Below are 22,740 nucleotides of genomic sequence, written 5' to 3' on the forward strand. Positions count from 1 at the left end.
TATCTGTACCAATGTACCTGTTCCGGTCTAGCCAGATTTGTAAGGTAGAACTGGGGTCATTATAGGGGGGGGCAGCACTAAAGAACTAGAGAGTAATATTTTGTGTTTTGTCGGTGCTATACTGTACCCTGGCTGACTTGTCCCTTCCTTGTGACCCTTCTGTGTGGAGATGTCCAATTTTCTACCGATGGGCTTTGGGTCTCCACTGTGACTTTATACGAGCATTGCCTCACCTAACTATAATCGAGAAGGATTATTATGCTTTTTACAAGGATTGTCGGTGGCACAGCGGGTAAGCGCTCAGCTAAGATAATCTGTTTTAACCAGTCTGTTTCTGCTCTAAGGAGTAAAGATGATGCCATCAGCTGCTATATATATTTAATATATATATATATATATTAAACCCTATGGAGGGAAACCTGATGATGGCGTAGTAGGTTACTCCTTGGGCTGTTCATCCCACGGTTAGCAATTTGAAACCACCAGCTGTTCCACCAGAGAAAGATACAGCTCTCTATTCCCATAAAGAGTTACCATTTTGGAAACCCACTGAGGCAGTTCTGCCCTGTCTTATAGAATCATTATGAATCAGAATTAACTCCTGTAGGTCAGTACTACTCTGCCCTATATGGTTACTTAAGATTTGGAATCAGATTTATGATTAGGGTTAGATTAATTGTTGATGATATTGATATGTATTTTGCATATCAAATAGCAAAGTAACAGAGTTTAAAATTTACTATGATAGTCGAGATGTAATAACTATATAATAAAATAATTGTTCTTTTATTTTTATAGATAATTATAACTGGAATTAACCCAAATTAGTAAGGTGAAATTTTAGTCATGAAAAGTTTTCTAAAACATCTCAGAAGTTGTCATCCTTAGTTCTCAACATTAGTTTGAAAAATTTGGCTCATTATCCGAAACTTAAAAACAAAGATTAGTGAGCCGCTAGAGAACGCTAGAATTCAAATTTCAATGCTGTGCTGCGGCTGTTAGGTGCCATGGAGTCTCCTCTGCCTCATAGCAAATCCATGACAAGCCAAACCAATGCTGCCCCGGCCTCCCAACTGCTGCTCTGTTTGTCACAGCCAGTGTCAGTCCATCTCCTGGAGGGTCTTCTTGTTCCCTAGCACACGCCTCTGACCCAGAGTGTTTCTCACTGTGACTCAGTCTGTGTCTGAAATACAGTTTTTAGCACCTTGTTTTCAGCATCAGCTGTTTGGTCTTAAGAGAAAACAAGTCACAGGATAAGCAGTGATTCCCTTCCCTCCAGGAGGGTTGCGTCTCCAGCTGCTTATGGACATGCATTTATATCTAAAGAGGTTCATTTGCCCGGTTTTGTCCGCCTCCTTTCCTTTCCTCTCCTCTTCTTTCCTTCCTTCTGCCAACCTGACTCTTTATGGCTTTGAGAACACAGGAATTCAACGATCTGCACAGGCACATTCCATAGAAGCTAGCTTTCCGTCGTGAACGTGAAACATGATGGACTGACTCCTTTGGCCTTTTGGCCTTATCTCGAGAAGAACGAAGTACAAGAGCTCCTTGAGAGGCAAGGGTCATTTCTATGGGCGGTGTCACAGCCAGTGCTCTGTGAGCTCTGCGCTGCTTATGTCGAGCTCAACAGCACGCCTGCACAGAGTGGACTTTTCAGCACATTTCCCTACACTGAGACTTTGAGACTCTGCATGTCTTTCAGAAAGGGAAATTAAGTTCCTATAATTATTTCTTCCTTCGCCTATCTGGATCAAATGAGTAATCTTTGGCCTTCTCAGCCTACTATAATCAGGTCCTTCAGAAAAGCTTAATACTCATTCCCAAGAGCCACGTGGAGTAAATTCTGCTTTGAAAACAGATGTGTGTGCTTTGTTAGCATTTAGGAACCCCCGTGGCACAGTGATTATGAGCCGGGCTACTAAGCAAAAGCAGAAGTTCAAAGCCAAGTAGGCGCGCCTCGAAAGACAGATGGGGCTTTTTATTCCTGTAAAGACTTACCGTCTTGGAAACCTATCAGGGCAGGTTCTACCCTGTGCTGTAGGGTCACTGCGGGTCAGAATTGATTTGCTAGCAGTGAGTTTGAGTGGTTTTTGTTTAGTTGACTGGGGTTTTTTTTAAAACATTTCTTTTAAGTTTTAAAACTTAAAGTATAAGCCAGGTACTACAAATTAGGTGTCTTGTGTTCTAAGAAAGTAACTCACCGAAGAGTATGGTTTCTTAACCAAATGAATGACGTGCAGATAGATGCTGTACACATGCTCTGGCTACTCCTGTCTGCCTTTTCCTCTGTCCCCTTCCGCAAGAACCACTTTGCAAGACTTTCCGTTTGTCGTGTGACACCACATAACCTAAGAAAAATTACCCTACATATCTTTGAGTTCACTGTAGGTCATCCCATAGAAGAGAAATTTGTTATCACATACAACTTATTGCTGAGTGTTTTCTTTGGTATCACTATACATTGGAGGGAAGAACTGGCTTAGAATTGGACATACATATTGGGGGGGGCGGTTGAAACGACTTTATGGGGCATTATAATTAAACATCTAATTAACTGCTTACTGTGTAGCCAGTTAAAATTCTATTTTAGAATAATATCTAATAACATCAAAAAGTGTTCATAATAGTCTTAGCTAAAGTGTTTGAGCATTGATTTTTGCCAGCCACCTGTTTAACTCAGTTGAATAGTCCTCAAAACAGCCATCTGAGGAGAGTATACTGTTATACCCATCTCAAAGATGAGGAAATTGAGGCTCTGAACATTTAAATAGCTCCACAAGGTTAAGATAGCTGGTAAGCAGGAGGACTAGAATTCATACCTAGGCAATTTATCCCCAGAGCCCTTCCAGTCTCAGCTATCATGAAAAAATAAGAAATAAAAAGCCAAAGAAAATGTGCTTGGTACACTTGATGTATGGATTATTACAAGAGCTGTAAGAGCCCCCAATCAAATTACATTTTAAAAGTATTTTTATAACATGTGTTGCCTTTGGATTCCATGCTGTGTGTCTTCTCAGCCTTGTGCCCTTCAGACTGAACACATGCTCTAAGATGTTGGGTGCATCTTTTCATTTATTTATTTTTGAAATCACTTTATTGGGGCCTCTTATGAGCCTATACATCAATCCATACATCCACCGTATCAAGCTCACAGTACATATGCTGCCATCATGCTTTCCAAAGCATTCCTGCTGGAGCCCTGGGTCGCAGCTCCTCGGTTTATCAAGGACGTCACACAGGATCACCGGCCGAGTCTTCCGATTTGATCAATACGGAGTGAAGGGCTGCAGAAAGGGGAAATGCGGCCTGGGTTTGAAGGGGGGGATTTCCCAGTCTCTGGCATATTTTCCCAACCTGGACTGCTTCTGGAAGCATTAAAAAAGAAAGTTAATGAGTTTGACATGTGTAGCTTCTGTCTGATCACTTTACTGAACCTTGTTGAAACTTGTCATTGTTTTTCAGTTGTTTCTAAATCCTTTCTCCATAAGCAATGGTACTCCCCTTCCCCATACTTGGGGTCTTGTATGTCAGGGGTGTCAAACTGGTGGCCTCGCAATGTTCTGAAATAAAATGAAAATAGAAAAAATTGTTATGAAGAATAGGGGAGATGGAGGCAATACCATACACACACACACACACACACACACCCTTCCTCGTTAACCCTTTTAACTGCTGAAGACGAGTGTGCACGTGGCCCAGGGCCTTCCTTCCCTGGGGGCCCGTGGACGTGGATAAACGCGCTGACTCGGTTCCAGCGACGTTTGGAAGCGAGGTGTCTGCCACTCTCAGTGTCACGTCATGCAAACAGATCCCAAGAGCGAGAAGGTTAAAAAGAGCGCTCTGGGTGTGCTGTGAGGAATCCCACCTCGCGGCAGCGCTGGTGAACGTGTTAGAGGGAAGCCGTGACGATTGTGCATCACGTTTGTCAGCTGTCCAACATTTCGTGTGTTTTATTAGTTACTTTGTTATATTTTCCCGTCACAACATAAGAGGTAAGTGAAAACCAGTAGGAGGAGAGTGCCGGCAAGTTTCAGGTAAAAAAAGAATTTTCATATTTTCACAATTTATTTAAAATGTAGAATTTTTTAAAAAACATTTTATTAGGGGCTCATACAACTCTTATCACAATCCATGCATATACGTACATCAATTGTATAAAGCACATCTGTACATTCTTTGCCCTAATCATTTAAAAAAAGAATAATTTTAGTTTTATAAAGCGTTCCATTAGGGGAAATTGCCCTTTCATCAAAACATTCCTGAACCAACGTAAAGACCTAAACGTTTCCCCTCAATACAGGTGGAATTCTTTCTTTTTCACTGTCTTAATGCACACAGGATTAGTTTTATCTTCTTAAAAAAATGAGCCTCGGAAAGCACGTGTTACTTTAGAGTGTCTCATAGAAAGTCTGCTTAAACTTAACCTTCAGACTCATTTCTTCTTAGACGCAAAACCGAATGAAACTAATGGCTGACAACTACGAGGACGACCACTTCAAATCCTCCCATTCCAGTCAGACCAATCATAAGCCCTCCCCGGACCAGGTAAGACTGTTCTTGAATGTTCTGTTAATATATGTATATGCTTTCATTTTTATGTATTTTATGCTAGCATGTCGCATATCCTAGAAGTAGAAATTACATTCTAAGATAACATTAGAAAAATTAAAATGAGTAGCTAATTCAGTTTCTGAAAACTCGTTCAGTTTTCCTTTTATAAAGGAAAAATATTCAGATTTAGGTTTTCTATAGACAGGTGCTACAGCAGAGTCCTTTAAGGACAAAATCTAAAGATTGATGATGATGATGATGGAGTCCTTGAATTGGGCTACAGAAAAAATATTAACCTCAGTGATGTATACTAGTTTATAGCAGTTCGATCTTCTTATCAAAGAAACCATACCTTGTTAGATATAACTCAATGATTAGTAACTTGTTTATTAATAATAACTTCTGTTTAATTGCAAACTAAAAATTTTATGCCCATTCCCACTTAAAATGGAAGATTTAAATGTAGGCTCCTAAATCCATGTTCTTGGTGGCTCCCTCCAGTGTATGCCATTCGCTAGGAAGATGGTTGCCGTCGGCAGTGCAGCAGAGGCACTGATGAATCTGAAGGGAGCCGTGTCCAATACCAGCAGTTTGGACGAAGGGGGAGCACTTGCAGGATCTCAAAAGTGATGGATGGTTTCGCATAGTGAATGGATTACCTCATATCCCATTGCCAAAAATCAGATTTCAACATCTCCATCACACCCAGCCTTAAAATATATGGCTGAGGGGGAGAAATAATGGTGAAGTAACGATCTCCATATGACTAAAAAGTCAAGGAAAACTCCCCTGTGAACCATCTTCACTACACGACATCTGTAGCCTTGTCTTAGGGAAGCAGTAGGAATGTTGCAGAGGAAAGCAGCAACGATAAGCAGATTGCAAGTTTTTCTAAGATCTAGGTGGGCTAGCCCGACTCTGATGACACTTACTAAACCAGTTGAAGCAAGCCGTGTGTGTTCGAGGGAAAGCAGTACCAGTCTTTAATTATGGGCAAAACAAAAAGCTATCTACTTAGTGCCCACTACCTTTCCCTGCCAACATGTCACTTTGCACTCTCTGCCTCATACCCGGAATTAAAGTTATATTCTGGGCGTGTACGATGAACATTGAATCCTTTCCCTTCCAACAGATTTTGATAATAGATAGAGGGGGGATTGAACGCCAGGGATTGGAGCTGGAATAAAGTTCGAAGAAAAGGGGAAACCTAAAGAAAAGCTTTCGACTTAATAAGTTTACCCAGATACAGCCCTAGGCTAGAGACGACCTCTTGAAATGCAGCGTAAGTACAGAGTAGAATGACAAACTCATTCCTGATTTTCAGAGGGAATTAGAATTAACCATAAAAAGAATCAAGAAATTAGAGTTCATTTTCTTCTACTACATGATGCTTATGCCTTTGTTTTAAATACTAACCGACTCTTTTTCATTCCCATGCTGCTCTGGGGCACTGTCCCCCGTGTCATCTCTCGCAATAGGATGAGGAGGAGGGTATATGGGCATAGCCAATCAGATGCTCTTAGTTCAGCCATTTTGTTCAGAACGGTGAGAAACCGCTTTCCTTAACTTTAGAAATGTTGTTGTGGCTTTGGTTTGTTTGTTACTTACTGTTTTACACCATCGCTATCACGTTGTGTTTCTGTGGAATCCCTGAAACCTTTCAGTGTGCTTTTTTGCCTTTTTCACCTGGTTTTTGTGTGCCTTGCTGTGCTTGTGACATAGTGGGCTTTCAGTTTTGTGCCTCTTTTTGTTTCTTGTTATGTGTTAATGATCACTTATATAATTTCATGTCATGTTTTTTTTTCTCTTTTTGAGAACTTCCAGGGCATGTATCTCAATTTCTCCAGCTGTGGTTTTATTAATAAATTATTCTATCTAGGTGATTTTTTTAATACTGTTCTGATAAGAATTGTAGTCACGACGATCTAACTGGAAGTATAAAAATTGATCACATACTTTACCATTAGCCGCAGTTTAGGATATGCTTTTTATGAAAGTTCATTTTAAATACAGAGTCTTTTTGAAAAAAATCTGAACTGTGGACTAAAACTTCCTTTTGTTTTGATCTGTGGAAGAATGCTCCAAGTTCCCAGAGTCAATCATTCCTATGGGAACTCTACCTAGAGCGTTGAAATTACTTTGAAACCATCTCTAAAAATAAGGAGGAGCACAAAACGTCTGGGAAGACTTTGCTCAGCTGGTGTGCAGCGCTCTCCCCTCTCCTTCACGGATGGCTGCTGCGTTCACCGGTTGCCAGGACACTGCCAAGAGTCTCCTTTGCAGGCCAATTGGCTGGAAAATACAGTCCAGCTGTGGCAATATCGCCCTTTGATTTGATGCCCTGGAGGTTTAACTAAGGAAATCCTTTTCTTAGAAAAAATAACAATTATGATTAATAAGTTCACACATATTGGTGGTCTTGCACTTTCTGGATTCACTGGCTATTCCGTGAGCTCACTCTCGTGGCGCCAGTTTGCCCTGAGATGTCTGTATCTGGTGTTCAACCGCTTAGTGATGAGGTTGCACGTGGCCCTCTCACTAGTGAACACAGCCAAGAAGGATGATGAGGTAAGTTGTGGAAAGGGACACACGCCTCCAAGATGGGAAGCTTTCCAGATGTGAACGAAGGTGGCAGGTGCAGTGGGACCCCTAAAGCTTTGAGAGTCTGCATGCCGCATGCCAGAGAACGCTAGAGCCGAGCAAATGACTGAACTGTGTCTGTGTCTACACGCCATGGGAATAGAGGTCTGCCTTCACGAGGCATGCGGGGGCTACACAGTAGTTGAGCATCGTTCACCAGTCTCTTACTTAGAAAGGAACTTGTTTCTGCCTTGTCTCCTTTGGCAGTGCTTCAGCAGGAAATACCCCTACACATCTATGAACAGGGTTGTATTTTGATAGCAAATCCTTTATCTAGCCAGTGACAGGAAGCGCGTTGGGGTTCTGGGAAACAGCTCCTTGGTAACATCAGCAGCAGACTGAAAAGCTAGCAAACCCTAATAGAGACTTATCCTCGATGACTCTGTTTTCTGTGGTAATAATAACTCAGCAAATAGCTGACATACTGTTGATGCTGCTTTTCCCCGTTTTTACACTGTTGAGTCTATTGCCAGCTGCCTTGAGTTTAACATAGTACAATCACAGATGGCCATCACTGGAGTGTCTGTGACCCAGTGTTTCAAAGTTTGTAAACTGCTACAAGCGTCTTAAGAGTTTTATCTAAAGAAATGTACAAGTGACCCTTATAATTTGAGAGGTCTCAATTTGCTATCCAATGTCCTTCACTTGTTTCCTTGCTAATTCTCTAGAAGACAGATTTTTCCCAACAAAATATTAAGCTTTTGAAATATGTGGATAGATTATTCCTAGCAAAGAATGTAAATAATACTCTGCAACTAAAGCAGTGTACAAGACAGCAGTGGGAGCATGGGTATTCCTAGATAAAGTCGGTACTCAGCTAGGAAGAGAATCATAGAAGTGGAGAGCAGAGAGGGGTCTTGGAGCTAGGCCACTTCGTGGAAACGGGGAGAGTGTAGAATGGCAGCTTGGGAGCTAAAATGCTTGTGTTCAAGTCCTAACCGCACCACTTGGTCCCTGTGACCTTGGTGTTCTCTGTCCTTCAGCTTCCTCACCTGTTGTGATAAGTACATCAGTTAGGAGTGTTACGGCCTGTGGAGGCAGACTGCCTGGCAGCTCTGAACTCAGTTTCTCCACTGACTTGATAACCAGGGAGAGACGCTGAACTCCCAGAACCCCAGTTTCTTTACTGTGTTAGTCTGGGTGGACTAGAGAAACAAATTCATAGACACTCATATGTGTATAAAAAAAGAGCTTTAAATAAAAGATCAATTGTATTGAGAAAACATCTCAGTCCAGTCCAGATGAAGTCCATAAGTCCGATATTTGCCCAAAACTCCAATGCCACTCTATCAGTTCCTCTTCAGACTCACGCAACACGTGCAATGACGCCGAATGCAGGAAGATCACAAGCCAGTGGGTGGAAAGTCTTGTGGATCCAGTGGTGGTAGAAGCATCTCAGCGCTGGCGTGGGTCTTCACATGGCTCCTCTAGACCCAAGGCTCTGGGTGCCATCAGCTTAGCTCCATGTCTCTTGTCAACTGGAAGGTGTAACAAAGAGTATATCTGGCCTCCAGTGAGCTATTGATCTCCTTCAAACCTCCAAATGAGGTCATCAAGCTGAAAACTGATTGACAGGCTAGACACCACCCCCTCGCAAGTTGACAGATCATGCAACTGCCACATTTACCTATAAAATGAGCTTATTAATATCATCTACTTCATAGGCTTTCCAAAAAGATGAGAGAAGTTATTATATGTAGACGTACTTCACAGCGCCTTCTCCGTGGCAGACTCTTTAAGTGTTTGCTGTTCCTATCTTTTCAGTTGCTCTTGCCCACTTACATCCATCTCCGCCCAAGAAGTAGCCAGGTTTCAATAAATGTTGGTTAACTTATAGTCGGGGTCAGCACCTGACCCGGTGCCCTCATTTTGTAGGGGAGTGCAGATGAGCAATTAGAAATTATGACTTAAGATCCCCAGGCATTTCTGTTGCCTGGAAAGAGGAACTAGTAGCTGACAGTGGGAGGGATATGCACAACCTACTAATGATTAGATCCTCCTTTTTCATGGCCAAAAGTTTAATCTCCTATATGGTGAAGAATTTTTCCCTTGGGAAAGCATCTGGAATTTTACAAAGAAACTGACGCCGCCCTCCTGAGACACAGAATGTCTGAGGCTAAGGGTGACTGCCACTTATCAAGAAACAGCAGTCCTTTCCCTGTGGCCTCGGCCTGCAGGAAAGTCCCTGCGAGTGTCAATCAGCTAGTGTCCTCTCTCGTGTTTCCTTCTACTCTTTTCAGACACTGCTTTTCTGAATTCAGTAGTGAGGATGTTGAATGATGGTTGTGTAACCAGCCATCTAGCAAGCCCATTGAGTAAATTCCCGTGTTACAGCACATTTCCATGGCAGTGGGTCTCATTACCAGCAAATATGGTGGTGATGCATTAACTAAGACCAGCCCATCGAAGGCAGAGTGCAGGCCCTCTATGGACAGAGGCTACTGTGTGTACTGTTAGAGTCCCGTCACCCACAACAACAGGGCCTCGTGAAATATCTACTACCTGACGGAACGTACTTCTGAGTCCACGAAATCCAAAGAGCCAGTAAATTAATGTTTACATTGACATCAAAAGCATTGCCTTAGCTTCCCTTTAATGTCACCATTTCTGGCCAGTATCAAAAAAACAAAGTTCAGAAGGGGAGATAAGAGAAGTTGCTCTCAAGAAAAGGAAACCTGAGAAATGTTGAAAATGTGAAAAAGAGGCATCATTAGGTCTTAGATTTGGCCCCTATAAATTTATCCTAAATAAAATGGAGTATAATTCAGAAATACCTTTAGTTGGTTGATTGAAACCCTTTCAGGTTGCAGGTCTTCCTATCTTAGTAGCCTGTGGTGGTGTAGTGAGTTACAAGTTGGGCTGCTAACCACAAGGGCAGCAGTTCAAAATCACCAACCGCTACAGGGGAGAAAGATGAGGCTTTCTGCCCCCACAAACAGTTACATTCCCCGAAATCCACAGGAGCAGTTCTTGCTCTACAGGGTCTCTGTGAGTCATGATTGACTCGATGGCACTGAGTTTGGTTTGGGGTTAAGCTTATAAACAAGTCAGTATAATGAGAAAAAGTAGAATGAGAATAGTCAAATAATGGGGAAAAATTTAAAAGCAAATAAAAAATAAGAAAGCTAAACAATGTCACTGATCATTATTAGAATGAAAATGGATTTTTCTATGTATATTTCCACCAAAAAAACAAGTAATTTTTTAAAATGAAGACTTTCAATAAGAAGCTTTTCTAAGGGGGAACCGATTACAAGGATCTCCATGTGACCTCCTCCCTGGGGGACAGACAACAGAAAAGGGGGTGAAGGGAGACGTCGGACAGGGCAAGATATGACAAAATAAGAATTTATAAATTATCAAGGGCTCATGAGGGAGAGGGGAGCGGGGAGGGAGGGGAGAGGGTGAGGACCTGATGCTGGAGGCTTGGGTGGAGAGCGGGTATTTTGAGAATGATGAGGGCAATGAATATGCAGGTGTGCTTTGCACAGTTGATGTGTGTATGGATTGTGATAAGAGTTGTATGAGCCCCTAGTAAAACGATTTTAAAAGGGGGGGGGGAATGCATATGCTTAGGGAAGGAGACAGAAAAAATTAATGATGTGCCAAGTAACAGAGGAGATAATTAGTTGTGAGACAACCATAACCTCAAGCACGGGAAATGGAAACTCCTACAGATAACTGAATAACTGGATCCAGCTCTGTTAAGAGGGATTGAAGGTAAGCTTCCTTGCCTCAAATGCCTGCTCAGAAGGAGGACTATATTTTGTTTGTTCTAACATTCAGGGCTTAGTTAACTGATGAATGGCTTATTGAAGATACAAGAGGGGAGCTGGGATGGAAATGGGGTGCTAATAATGAATACAAGAAGGAAGAAAATGTTTTTGATTGTAGTGATGAATATACAACTCTTTAATATGACTGAACTATGGATATGTATGCTACATGAATTATATGTCAATAAAACTATTTTTTAAATTAAAAAAAGAGAGAAGCTTTTCTGAAAATCTTGCAAAACAAGTAGAGGGGTAGCAACATATATGAGGGATACCCCCAAAAAAGGAATTTTTTTCAAAGCCATGAATTTAAATTTTTTTTACAAAACAACCTTATCACCTTCAAAGTACTCTCCATTACACCTAATACATTTGTCAAATTTGCCATTCCACTCATGGAAACATTTTCCAAACTCATCTGTTTAGATGACTGACAGCACCTCCCTTGGTTGTTGTTGTTTTTTCTTCATCTCTTCTACATCATCAAATCGCTTTCCTTTCATGTCCCTCTTCATTCGCAGAAACAAAAAGAAGTCGCACAGTGTGAGGTCAGGTGACTGAGGCATGTGGGGGTAGAGAGGTATGCTGCGGTTTGGGTTTTTTTTTCCCCATAAACTGGCGCACTGAAATGGCTGCATAAGCAGGTACATTGTTGTGGTGGCAAAGCTAGTCCCCGTCTGCCACAGTCAGGCCTTTTTTGTTGCACACTGTTAGGCAATTTTTTCAGAGCCTCTAAATGGAAAGCTTGATTAACAGTCTGACCTGGTGGAATGACCCCAAATGCACTATCCCCCTCACATCACATCAGATTTTGGAGGGGTAGGACCTCTTAGGTTGGTTTATGTGTTATAGCCCGACTCTCCTTAGTATTGAACCTCATCTTCTGCTTCTGTATCTTAGGGGTGTTCCTAATTGCCAGTCCGTCGGCTCCAGCTCACAGTGACCCTGCGTGTCAGTCTGTCTCATTGCGTTTCCCTCGCCTTCATCAAACGTGCACTTTACAAACATGGTGCCCTTTTCTAGCAATTGATCTTTCCTGATGATGTTTTCAAAACAAGTCAAGGTCTCACCAGCCTGACTCGATTTCTTCTAAGACTGATTTGTTTCTCTGAGTAGGGTAAATGCAGGGTTCCTTCAAAATTATACACCCCGAATACATTTTTATCTTAAGAAGGCATACCTTTCTTGTTTTCATAGTATAGTGTAAGTTTTGATCATTTTAAACGTGGCTGGCTCATGCTTGACCTTTATGTATTTTCTTTCACTGTCATAAAAAAAAAGTTGACTATAAATTCCTGTATTGAAATGTATTATTTCCATTAGTTTTTGTCTCTTTTAAAAAAATCATTTTATTGGCTCATACAGCTCTTATCACAATCCGTATATACCATATATACTCCCGTATAAGCCTACCTGAATATCAGCTGAGGCATTTAATTTTACAACAAAACTGCATTAAAAATGTGTTGGAAAACTCAGCTTATACACGAGTATATATGGTATATCCATTGTATCAAGTACATTTGTACATATGTTGCCATCATCATTTTCAAAACATTTTTTAAATCATTTTATTGGGCGCTTGTACAACTCTTATCACAATCCATACATCCATCCATTGTGTCAGGCACATATGTTGCCATTATCATTCTCAAAACATTTTCTTTCCACTTGAGTCCTTGGTATCAGCTCCTCATTTATCCCTCCCTCCAATCTGAACCCTTGATAATTTGTAATTTTTCCCCATATCTCACACTGACCAGTGTCTCCCTTAACCCACTTCTCTGTTGTCTATCCCCCAGGGAGGAGGTTATATGCAGATCCTTGTAATCGGTTTCCCCTTGCTATTTCACCTTCCCTCCACCCTCCCAATATGGCCACTCTCACCACTTGTCCTGAAGGGATCATCTGTCCTGAATCTGTCGTGATCACACAGGCTGGTGTGCTTCTTCTATGTGGGCTTTGTTGCTTCTGAGCTAGATAGCCAGCCTCTTGTTTATCTTCAAGCTTTTAGGACCCCAGACACTATATCTGTTGACAGTCAGGCTCCATCAGCTTTCTTCACCACATTTGCTTTTGTACCCGTTTTGTCTTCAGCAATTTTGTCAGGAAGGTGAGCAACCTGGAATGCCTGTTTAATAGAACAAAGTGTTCTTGCATTGAGGGAGTACTTGAGTGGAGTACTCCCTCTGCTACCTTAATACTAAACCAACAATATATGCACATAGATCTATTTTCCCATCATCATATATAAATGTATTTATATATGTACATGCCTTTATTTAGACCTCTATAAGTGCCCTTTGCCTCCTAGCTCTTTCCTCTTTTTCCTTTACTTTCCCACCATAATGTTCAGCCTTCATTAGGGTTTCAGTAATTCCTCTCGGTTACATTACCCTTGGTCACGCCCTACCAGGCCTCCTGCACCCTCCTCACCACCGATTTGGATCACTTGTTCCCTTGTCCCTGGATTTGTTAACACCACTTTCTTTCTCCCTACCTCCCTCTCTCCCATGTTCCCCCGGAACTGTCGGTCCGGCGGTTTTCTCCTCCAGATTGTTCATCCAGCCTATCTTATTTGGACAGACCTGCGAGATAATAACATGCACAAAAACAAAACAGAGCAACACAACAACAATCAAAAAAGAAAAGCTTGTAGTTAGTTCAAGGACTGTTTGTTGGCCTTTAGAAGTGTTTTCCGGTTGAATCTGATGGGGTGCCAAGCCCTGGCCCCAAAGTCTATTTTTGGTATTCCCTGGGGACTTCGTTGCTCTGTTCCCCTTGCTATTCTGTTGCACCCCCTTACTGTTTTGCCTCAGTGTGGTGGGATCAGATCAGGCACAATTTCCACACTGTGTCTCCAGTGTTGTCCCCCATAGGGCTATGGGTCAGTTAGGGATGTCTTGTCTCATAGTGGGGCCAGCCATATGGTCTTCTCTGTGGATTGGCTGCTCTGTGTGGGAATATTGTCTTTAACGCTTGGTGGGCCAGGATGTGCTCCACTCTCTCTTCTTCCCCCTTGAATTGCTCCCATGTGCTGTGATCAGTCATGACCCTGTCCCTGTGCTGTCCTCTGAAATAAATTCTTCTGGGGGGAGTGTCCATGTAGTTGAGATTGTGGTGGGCCCCTTAGACCTCTACACTGGTTCCCTACTCCATGGCGGCATGTTGCATTCACCCTTGTTACCCTTCTGTAAGGGGATGTCCAATTGTCTACAGATGGGCTTTGGGTCTCTACTCCAGGCTACCCTCATTCACCTGGATATGATTTTTTTGTTCTGGGTCTTTGATGCCTGACATCTGATCCCGTCAACTCCTCATGATCACACAGGCTGGTGTGCTGCTTCCATGTGGACTTTGTTACTTCTCAGCTAGATGGCCATTTGTTTATCTTCAAGTCTTTAAGACCTAGATGCCATATCTTTTGATAGCCGGGCACCCTCAGCTTTCTTCACCACATTAGCTTATGCACCCATTTTGTCTTCAGTGATCTTGTCGAGAAGGTTAGCATCACGGAATGCTGGGTTATTAGAACAGTGTTTTGCTTTGAGGGTGTACTTGAGTAGAGGCCCAATATCCATCTGCTACCTTAATACTTAATATATAAATATATGTACATAGATCTATTCCACTATCATTATTTATAAATATATTTACACATCTTCATGCCTGTATTTAGTTAGATCTCTGTAAGTGTCCTTTGCCTCCTAGTTCTTTCCTCTATTTCATTTTACTTTCCTCCTGTTCCAGTATCATGTTTGTCCCTGAGGTTTCAGTAATTCCTTTTGGCTGCATTGCCCTTGATCAAGCCCCACCAGGCATCCTATGCCCTCCTTGCCATAGATTTTAAATCACTTGTTGTTCCCTTGTCCCTGGGTTGGTTGACTCTTTTCATTAGTTTTTCTAATCAAAATGGAAGCTAGATTTTTAATGGCTTTCATCTAAGACCCTTAAAGTAAACAAATCTTGGTGATTTTCTGGCAAAGAAAAGTATTTTTGAAAAAAAAGATAAAGTAGTAATAGTATTCTAAATATGTCCTAGTAGTAATTGGCAACATTTTTATAAGTTAATGAAGTAAAGAAAGAAAATCTGTTTTTCAAGCTTTCAAAATAGAAAAAGACCTATCATTGAGTTTTTGTTGAGCCTTTTGTTTTCTGCTTGGGAGCTGGGCTATTTCTTTAACTTGCTGGTTTATTGGCATATTAAAATTTTGTGTTGTTTGATCTTGAGTTGAACAGCTTAGGATTTGAAAAGTTCTTACAATAACTACTTGTTCTTGTATTTATACCATTGTATTTGTTATTTGTAAAATAACAATTTGTTATTAGTAAAATTGTATTGTATTTTTATTTGTAAAAAAGAATTTATGATTTTTATATAAGTTCCCATTTAGAGTTTCCTTTAATAATGGTACATACTTGTACTAGCTGCTGTAATGGAGAGCTTTCATGAAGATTATTTTCAGTAAATTAAAATAAATAATTTGAAGGACCACCTTTTAGAAATTGGACCAAGAAAAGCTCTATGAACAACAGACTGTCTTTTCAGTACCTTTACTAGTTTCTCTTAAATATCATCCTCTTCTCAATGATTTATTTTGAAAAATTTCCAACAAACAAGAAAGAATTGCACAATGAAGGGTCCTAGTACTCACAACTTAGATTCAACAATTAAGCTCTTGTTATATTTAGGTTATCACATCTGTCAATTAAAATCATTTTAAAATATATGTATTTTTCCACATTAATTGCAAACAGCTCTATACTTCATGTCTGCCATTGAGTTGATTCTGACTCATAGCAACCCTAGGGGACAGAATAGAATTTCCCTTATGGATTTCCAAAACTATAAATCTTTGGAAGGAGCTGAAAGCCCCGTCTTTTTCCCAGAGTGGCTGGAGGTCTGGAAGTATGAACTTTGCTCTTAGTTGCTCAGCATGTAACTCATTATACCACCAGGGCTCCTGGTCCTTATGTTTGAGTATACCGACACCAAGCCCTCTGCCATCAAGTTGACTCCAACTCATCGGAACTCAATGGAAGGTTTCTGAGACTGTAAATGTTTACAGGAACACATAGCTTCATCTTTTTTTCCCTTGGAGAAGCTAGTAAGGTTAATTGCTGGCCTTGCGGTTTACAGTCCAATGTCTAACCCACAGCGCTCTCAGGGCTCCTGATATAGCCGCACATACTGTTACTCTAGACGTCTCAGAGTAGATGAGATGCTATGATAAAAATACAATAGTTACGTCAGGAAGTTTCAGCTTCATGGGACATTGTTTGCCCTCTGATACTTCCTATGAAAGGAAGAAGAAAAATTACTTCCTAGTGGCAGTGACATATTGGGGAGGTCCCCCGGGTTAGGTCTTAGAGGGGAGAAAAAAAAATCAGTGTATTAAGTATTATTAAGATAGGTTCCATGGAATGGTAACAAAAGAGAGTAAATCAAGAAGGACAATTCTAAAAACACGTGACTTTTAATCACTTCTGCATTTTACTACTCTCCTTTTAGATTTACCATAGGTCATTCGCCAGCACCCTTTGCAGCATAAGATATGATTCTATTGCGTTCTGTTACATTTGTTTAGAACAATAATTCCCTTGTGAGGACTGGGAAAGAGTGGGGCTGCTCCTTACTCTAAAGATCTTCAGGGCTGTTAGGGAGTATCTGTCTGCCTAGCATCTTCATCATAAGTAGGAAATTGGAAGCGACCTAGGCGGCCTCTAGGAAGCTCACTGTAATCATCCCTTCTCTCTCATTTCTTTATCCCAGAAGTGAACAAACCAAAATATCTTGTAGCATTTTAAAGAGAACTAAACATTTAAGTAATCCTCTGTGATTTTTGCCCCAGCGTTTGCTGAAGTCGTGTATCTTGAGAAGAGCTGAGGAGATAGATGTACTCCACAGGCCAACAGTAACTTACTCACTCCTAGCCAGGGAGGATGCCAGGGCAACTGGGGCCCTCAAAGGGCTTTTTTTTTTTTATCTTTTAAAGCTAGGAAACATTTGTTCTTTCTCTTCAATTGATGCTTATTTCTATTTCGGTTTTAGAGTAGTACATTACTATTTACACTAGGACTGTTCAGATTCCCTGCTGCCAGCAATTATTAGTATTTGATATCTCTGTTAGCTCATGTACTTTGGGCACATATCAGAAGAGACCCGTCCCCAGAAAAGACTGTCGTGCTTGGCAAATAGAGGGGCAGAGAAGAAGAACACTCTGACAGAGTGGACGGGCACAGTGACTGCAGCAGTAGTTTCAAACGTAAGAGCAATTGTGAGGATGTGTTTTGTTCTTTTGTCTAGAGCAGTGATTCTCAACCTTCCTCATGCTGCAACTCTTTCATACAGCTCCTCATGTTGTGGTGACCCCTCCAACCATAAAATTATTCTCGTTGCTACTTCATCACTGTCATTTTGTGACTGTTTTGAATCAGGCGACCCCTGTGAAAGGGTCGTTCGACCCCTAAAGGGGTCGCGGCTCACGGGTTGAGAACCGCTGGTCCATAGGAAGCGACTCAGTGGCACCTGTCAGCATTTCTACTGGATAAAGAAAGGTCACTCACTGTTCCACAGGATAGTGGTGGGTGTGTCCTGTCGGTAAGGTGCTGTGCTAGACTGAGCCGTATTGCTGGGAGAGCCCCTTTTGGCATAATTAGCCCTCTCTTCTGTGAGGCCAGTGATCCTTTGCTGCTACAGTGGCACCTCTTCCACTCTGCGTTCCTGTCTTTCCCTGCCCTCAGCAGCAGCCCTTGGAAAGCAGTAGCAAAGAAGCATACTTTCTGCACCACATTCTCATAACCAGACCAGACCCTGAGTCTGACTCCATCAGAGAGAAGAGGTACCAGTCGGTCGCCTGTTTATCCAGCTGATCTTAACAACAAGCGTGAGTGGAGGAGAACATGAAGAGGCTTCAAAAACCGTCAGTCCTCAGGGCACAAAGGCCTCTTTCCGCCTTGATGTGTTTTTACTTTCCAGAACGACCGCGAGCCATTTAGATTTGTCTGCATGTCATGGAGAGAGCCTTTAGCCCAGCCTTTCAACCCTGGCACAGCAAAGTTGTTTTCCTCTGAGAATTCCTCTTAGCATCAACTCATTTTTCTGGCTCTATCTCATTTAACTTTTAAGGTGCTTAGAGTTCAATTATGTCTGGTTTCCTTTTGCTTAACAAAAATTGCCCAAGAAAAATGTAGACATGGTATACTAGAAAAAGCATTGACTGTGGGTCAGAAACTTCAAGTGAATTAAATAACCTCTTGGCTCCTCAGTTGATTTGTCCCTAAAGTAGGTTTGATTAGAACTGTTTTGGTTCTGTGTGTTTTTAACACTGTACTGTGGTTTGGGTGACAGTTGGCTGAGCAGATTGGTCGCTGTGCATTCGCGGCATGGATTTCAGCCCTTCCAGTGCAGCAGCACGCGTCTCCTGTCCTCCCTCCACAGCCTTTCCTGCCTGCTTAGCGGTTTCCCTGGACAGTGGTGCCCTTTCCTCTCCTATGCTTACTTATTCTAAGGAGTGAGCGCCTCCAACACGTCGCTGCTCACCTTCTAATCCTATCTACACCGAGCTGAAAGTTGCGCTATGAGGTTTCACTTCTAGGTCTGAAGGTTATCCAAGAGCTGTCATTTCAGGGGTTTCACTAGTCTCTATCAAATCAATAAGCCCTGGTCGTTTTAATGAGCCTTACTTCTGCCCCATGTTTTTCTCCCACATTATACAGGGCCTCCTCTTGTGATCCCTTTCAGACAGGTTGACAGTGGTTGCTGGGTACCATCTAGTTCTTCTGGTCGCAGGGTCATGGATGCTAGCTAGGTAGGGTTCACATGGGCCTTTATTCCTTTGGACTAATAGTTCCATGTGTCTTTGACTTCTTTGACTCTTATTTGCTCCAGACAGGGAGAGACCAGTAGGTGCTGCTTACAAGTTTAAGACCCCTGTCACTACTTACCAAAGTAGGATGTAGAACATTGTCTTTGTAAACTGTGGTATGCCAGTTGATCTTGATGTTGCCAGAGACCAACAGTCCTGAGCCCACAAGCTGAGTGACTCATTCCCTGGGGTATTTGGTTATGGCCAAGAAGTTTTCAGAACGTTTCTCCTCATTAAAAAAACCAAACAGCTCACTGCCATCAAGTCAATTCTGACTCATAGGTTCCCAAGGCCATCAATCTCTGTGACTCGGAAGCCTCACCTTTCTTCCAAGGAGCAGCTAGCTGGTTCCCATGGCTAGCCTGTGCTCAGCAGCTCAACCCATAACCCACGAAGCCACCAAAACTACCTCTGTGTTAGGCTGGGTACTTTGGAGAAAAAAATCCATAGGAACTCATGTATAAGAGAGAGTTTTATATAAAGGTTAAGTGTGCATCAAGAAAACATCCCAACCCAGTGCTACCCAAGCCCACAAGTCCAACATTAACCCATATGTCCAACACCAATCCACAAAGTCCTCCTCCATCTCACAAAACAGACACATTGATGCCGACTGCAGGAGGAAAGCCGAGTCAGTGAACGTGTAAGCATCTCAGCACTGGCAGGGGTCTCCACATGGCAGCTCCAGCACCCAGGGGTGCATCAGGGTAGATCCATGTGGCTTCTCCTCAGGGATGTCTTGCAGGAAGTGAGCCTTGCCAGCTAAAGCTGGGAACTGGCTAAGGCAGCTTCACCCTGGTCAGACCATCAGAAAGCAAGCAACCCGAGAACATTAAAGGCAAGGCTTATTGAGCCATTTATCCTTCCACTCTTCAATTAAGCTCACATGTGTTTATCGGCCAGGTTGGAACAGTAACTACCTCACCTTCTGACCCTTACATGTGCCACTACTGGAGCCCTGGTGGTGTAATGGTTATGCATTGAGCTTTGATTCTCATCGTCAGCAGTTCAAAACCACTAGCCGCTCTGAGGGAGAAAGACTGGGCTTTCTACTCTTGTAAACAGTTAACAGTCTCAGAAACCCACAGGGGGTCACTATGAGTCAACATTGGCTAGGTGGCAGTACATTTGATTTTTTGTTTGTTTATTCCCCACTCTATACACAAATATATATATATTTAGGGCATATTAAGGCACTGATAAAATGATTGTGAGAGTCATTTGTAAATTTGTAATTTGCTATGCAAATACTCACTCAAAACTCACTACCTTCGAGTCAATGCCGACTCATAATGACCCTTTAGGACAGGTTAGAACTGTTGTGGGGTTTCCAAGACTGTAACTATTTTGGGGGGTAGAAAGCTCCATCATTCTCCTGAGGAGCATCTGGTGGTTTTGAACTGTGGACCTTGCAGATCTCAGTCCAATGTGAAACCACTGTGCCACCAGGGCTCATCATGCAAATGATACATATTATTTTCCAACCTACATATACCCCAAAACAAACTCACTGCCATCAAGCCAATACTGACTCATAGGACATCCAGCTCCATGGGGGGACGTGGGGAAGAGATGGTCTAAGGAGTATTGCCGGCAAATTGGATTTCCGTTTATGCAAGAGTGAAACAGAACCCATATCTCACTACATATTAAAACATGAACCTAAGATGGGTCAAGGACCTTATTGAAAACCCTAGAACTACAAAGATGAACAATTGAAAACTAGGGACAAACTTAGAGGCCCTAATTCATGGCGTAAATATACATCAAACGTTGCAAAACCACACAGCAAAAGACAAACTAGATGACTTAGACCTACTAAAACCAAAACACTTATATCAATCAAGAGTGAGAACCCACCAACTGAAGAACATTTTTAAACAATGGCATCAGATAAGGGCTAATCTCAAAAATGTATAGAAAACTTAAAGCACCTTAAGAAGAAAAAGACAATTCAGTTTAAAAAATGAGCATATGACACATAGAGACAGCTCCTTGAAGAGTGGCCAATAAACACATGAAGAAATACTCGTGATAATTAATCATTTGAGAAATGAAAGTCAAAACAATAATGAGATACCACCTCATCCTAACATTAATAGCAAAGTTAAAATGTTAAAAAAAAAAAAAAGCCTAGTTGGAAATAAAATATATAAAAATGTTTACCTAAAATATCTGTTTTATAGCTCTGGGGCAGGGGGTCACCAGCCTAGAAGTAGCTCATATTCCCTTTCATGTACTCTTTTTCTTAAAGGCCAGAGCCCGAATGGCCATCAACAGAGTGGTGTGTCTAGTCCAGTTTCCCTCTAAAGCCCGTGGCTGAACTCACCGTCCGCTCTGCCTGAGAGAGATGCAGCAGTCTCCTCCGATAAAGATGTACAGCCTTGAAAGGCCTGTGCAAAGTTCTGCCCCTGCCTATACAGATGCTGTCAGTCAGAATCAATTTAATGGCAGCTGGTGGGGTTTGGAAAAGCAGATAAGACAGCTCCTATACCCATCGCATCTCCATGATTTACCATCTCTCCTCTCTGCCAGTCAGAATTTACTCAGACTGCCAACATTACTATATGGACACTTTATATGACACCTGGGTGCTTTGATAGATGTATTGTTGATATTATGTAGATATACACTAGAGCTTTTGCTTAAGGATGTTGAATTGAGACTAACTACCTAAGTTGGAAAAGAGAAGAGAAAATAATTGTCCATAATAGCCCCACTGTGGTGCAGTTTGCTGATACTTTAGTGTGACACCATCTAGCATTACTGTTTTTATTAGGAGCTGTGGTGTTGTTACAGTTGTGGTACATGCAGAGTAGTATGCCTTCAAGTTTCTGCTGCATTCCTTTTTATTCTGTCATATAATTTAATGTTACATCCTATCTATGCAACTAATAAAATATACTTCATTCTGGTCCTCTGCAGGTTATATTGTGTGTGTGTGTGTGTGTGTGTGTGTTAATAGCCTTTCAGCTTGATGATAAAGAGCATTCCCTCTAGACATAATTTGAATCCAACTCTAGAGTAGGTAACTGTGTGACTTACCACAGATCATTCAACAACTTCTCAAAGCAGTACGCTTCTCTGTTGTTAAATGGCACTAATAGAACTTTGTCCATAAAGTTACTGTGTGGATTGAAGGCAGCAATGTATTCGGTGTCCTTAGCCTGGCACACAGGAAGAGCTCAGTAACTGCCAGTGCCAGTGATAGTGACGGTGGTAACTAATCATGGATTTATAAGGTCAGTTGTCACAACTGTTCATCTCTCCTGCGATGGTCATCTTTCTTTATTGCACAAGAAACCCAAAGCCCTTCAAATCCTCTTTTCTGTAGGTAAACGCTCATTTTTAACAGATCTAAAAGAAATGAAGGTTTTGATCTGAATCTCTGGTTCAGCAGTTTGTGAATTTACTAAGACTTCTAGAGCAGCAATGTTGATAACCTCCCTAAGAGACCCAGAGGCATGGTGGGTTAGCCACAAAAGTAAATCTGACCTGATTACCTGTAAGAATCACCTCACGGTGACAGGTGGACCTTTTCCTATATGTTTTCTGACCGAAAGATGATTGTCAGGCAGTAGAAAGAAGCTACCACACTCGTGCCAACCTTCTGAGCAATTCCTAATGGGGGTGATAATATGAAATTTGATGGTAGCAGGTTCTTGGGTCTGGATATGGTGTAAATAATTTGAAACAGAGAATCTCTATCTTACTGCATTTTTAAGATATCTCTTACAGTGTTCCACAAATATAGTCTACATTTTTATCATTTCTGTGAAGTGATTTAAGGTGACATTGTTTTGTGACTCACTGATTTATGCTTTAAACTGAAAATAGCCGAGTGGTTTTTGCATCTCTGGAATGTACTTTCAGATCCATGAGTACATATTTATTAGTAATTATGA

The 22,740-nt window shown here is 41.7% G+C and overlaps 1 protein-coding gene across 8 annotated transcripts in view; it reads left to right on the forward strand.

The window, feature by feature from the left end:
- The window catches only part of ERC1 (ELKS/RAB6-interacting/CAST family member 1), a 479,183-nt gene that overhangs the window by 389,831 nt on the left and 66,612 nt on the right, over positions 1-22,740 (forward strand). For 4 of the 8 annotated variants that reach the window (XM_075552248.1, XM_075552246.1, XM_075552247.1 and 1 more), the window contains 2 exons: positions 4,447-4,545; positions 6,030-6,071. In XM_075552248.1, coding sequence (XP_075408363.1) covers positions 4,447-4,545; positions 6,030-6,056 — 126 coding nt within the window. In that variant the 3' untranslated portion in view covers positions 6,057-6,071. Of the gene's footprint in view, positions 1-4,446; positions 4,546-6,029; positions 6,072-22,740 lie in introns of those variants that run through there. The other 4 variants (XM_075552242.1, XM_075552244.1, XM_075552243.1 and 1 more) reach the window with 1 other exon arrangement.

The sequence above is a fragment of the Tenrec ecaudatus genome, chromosome 6 (genome assembly GCF_050624435.1).
Source record: "Tenrec ecaudatus isolate mTenEca1 chromosome 6, mTenEca1.hap1, whole genome shotgun sequence".
Classification (NCBI taxonomy): domain Eukaryota; kingdom Metazoa; phylum Chordata; class Mammalia; order Afrosoricida; family Tenrecidae; genus Tenrec; species Tenrec ecaudatus.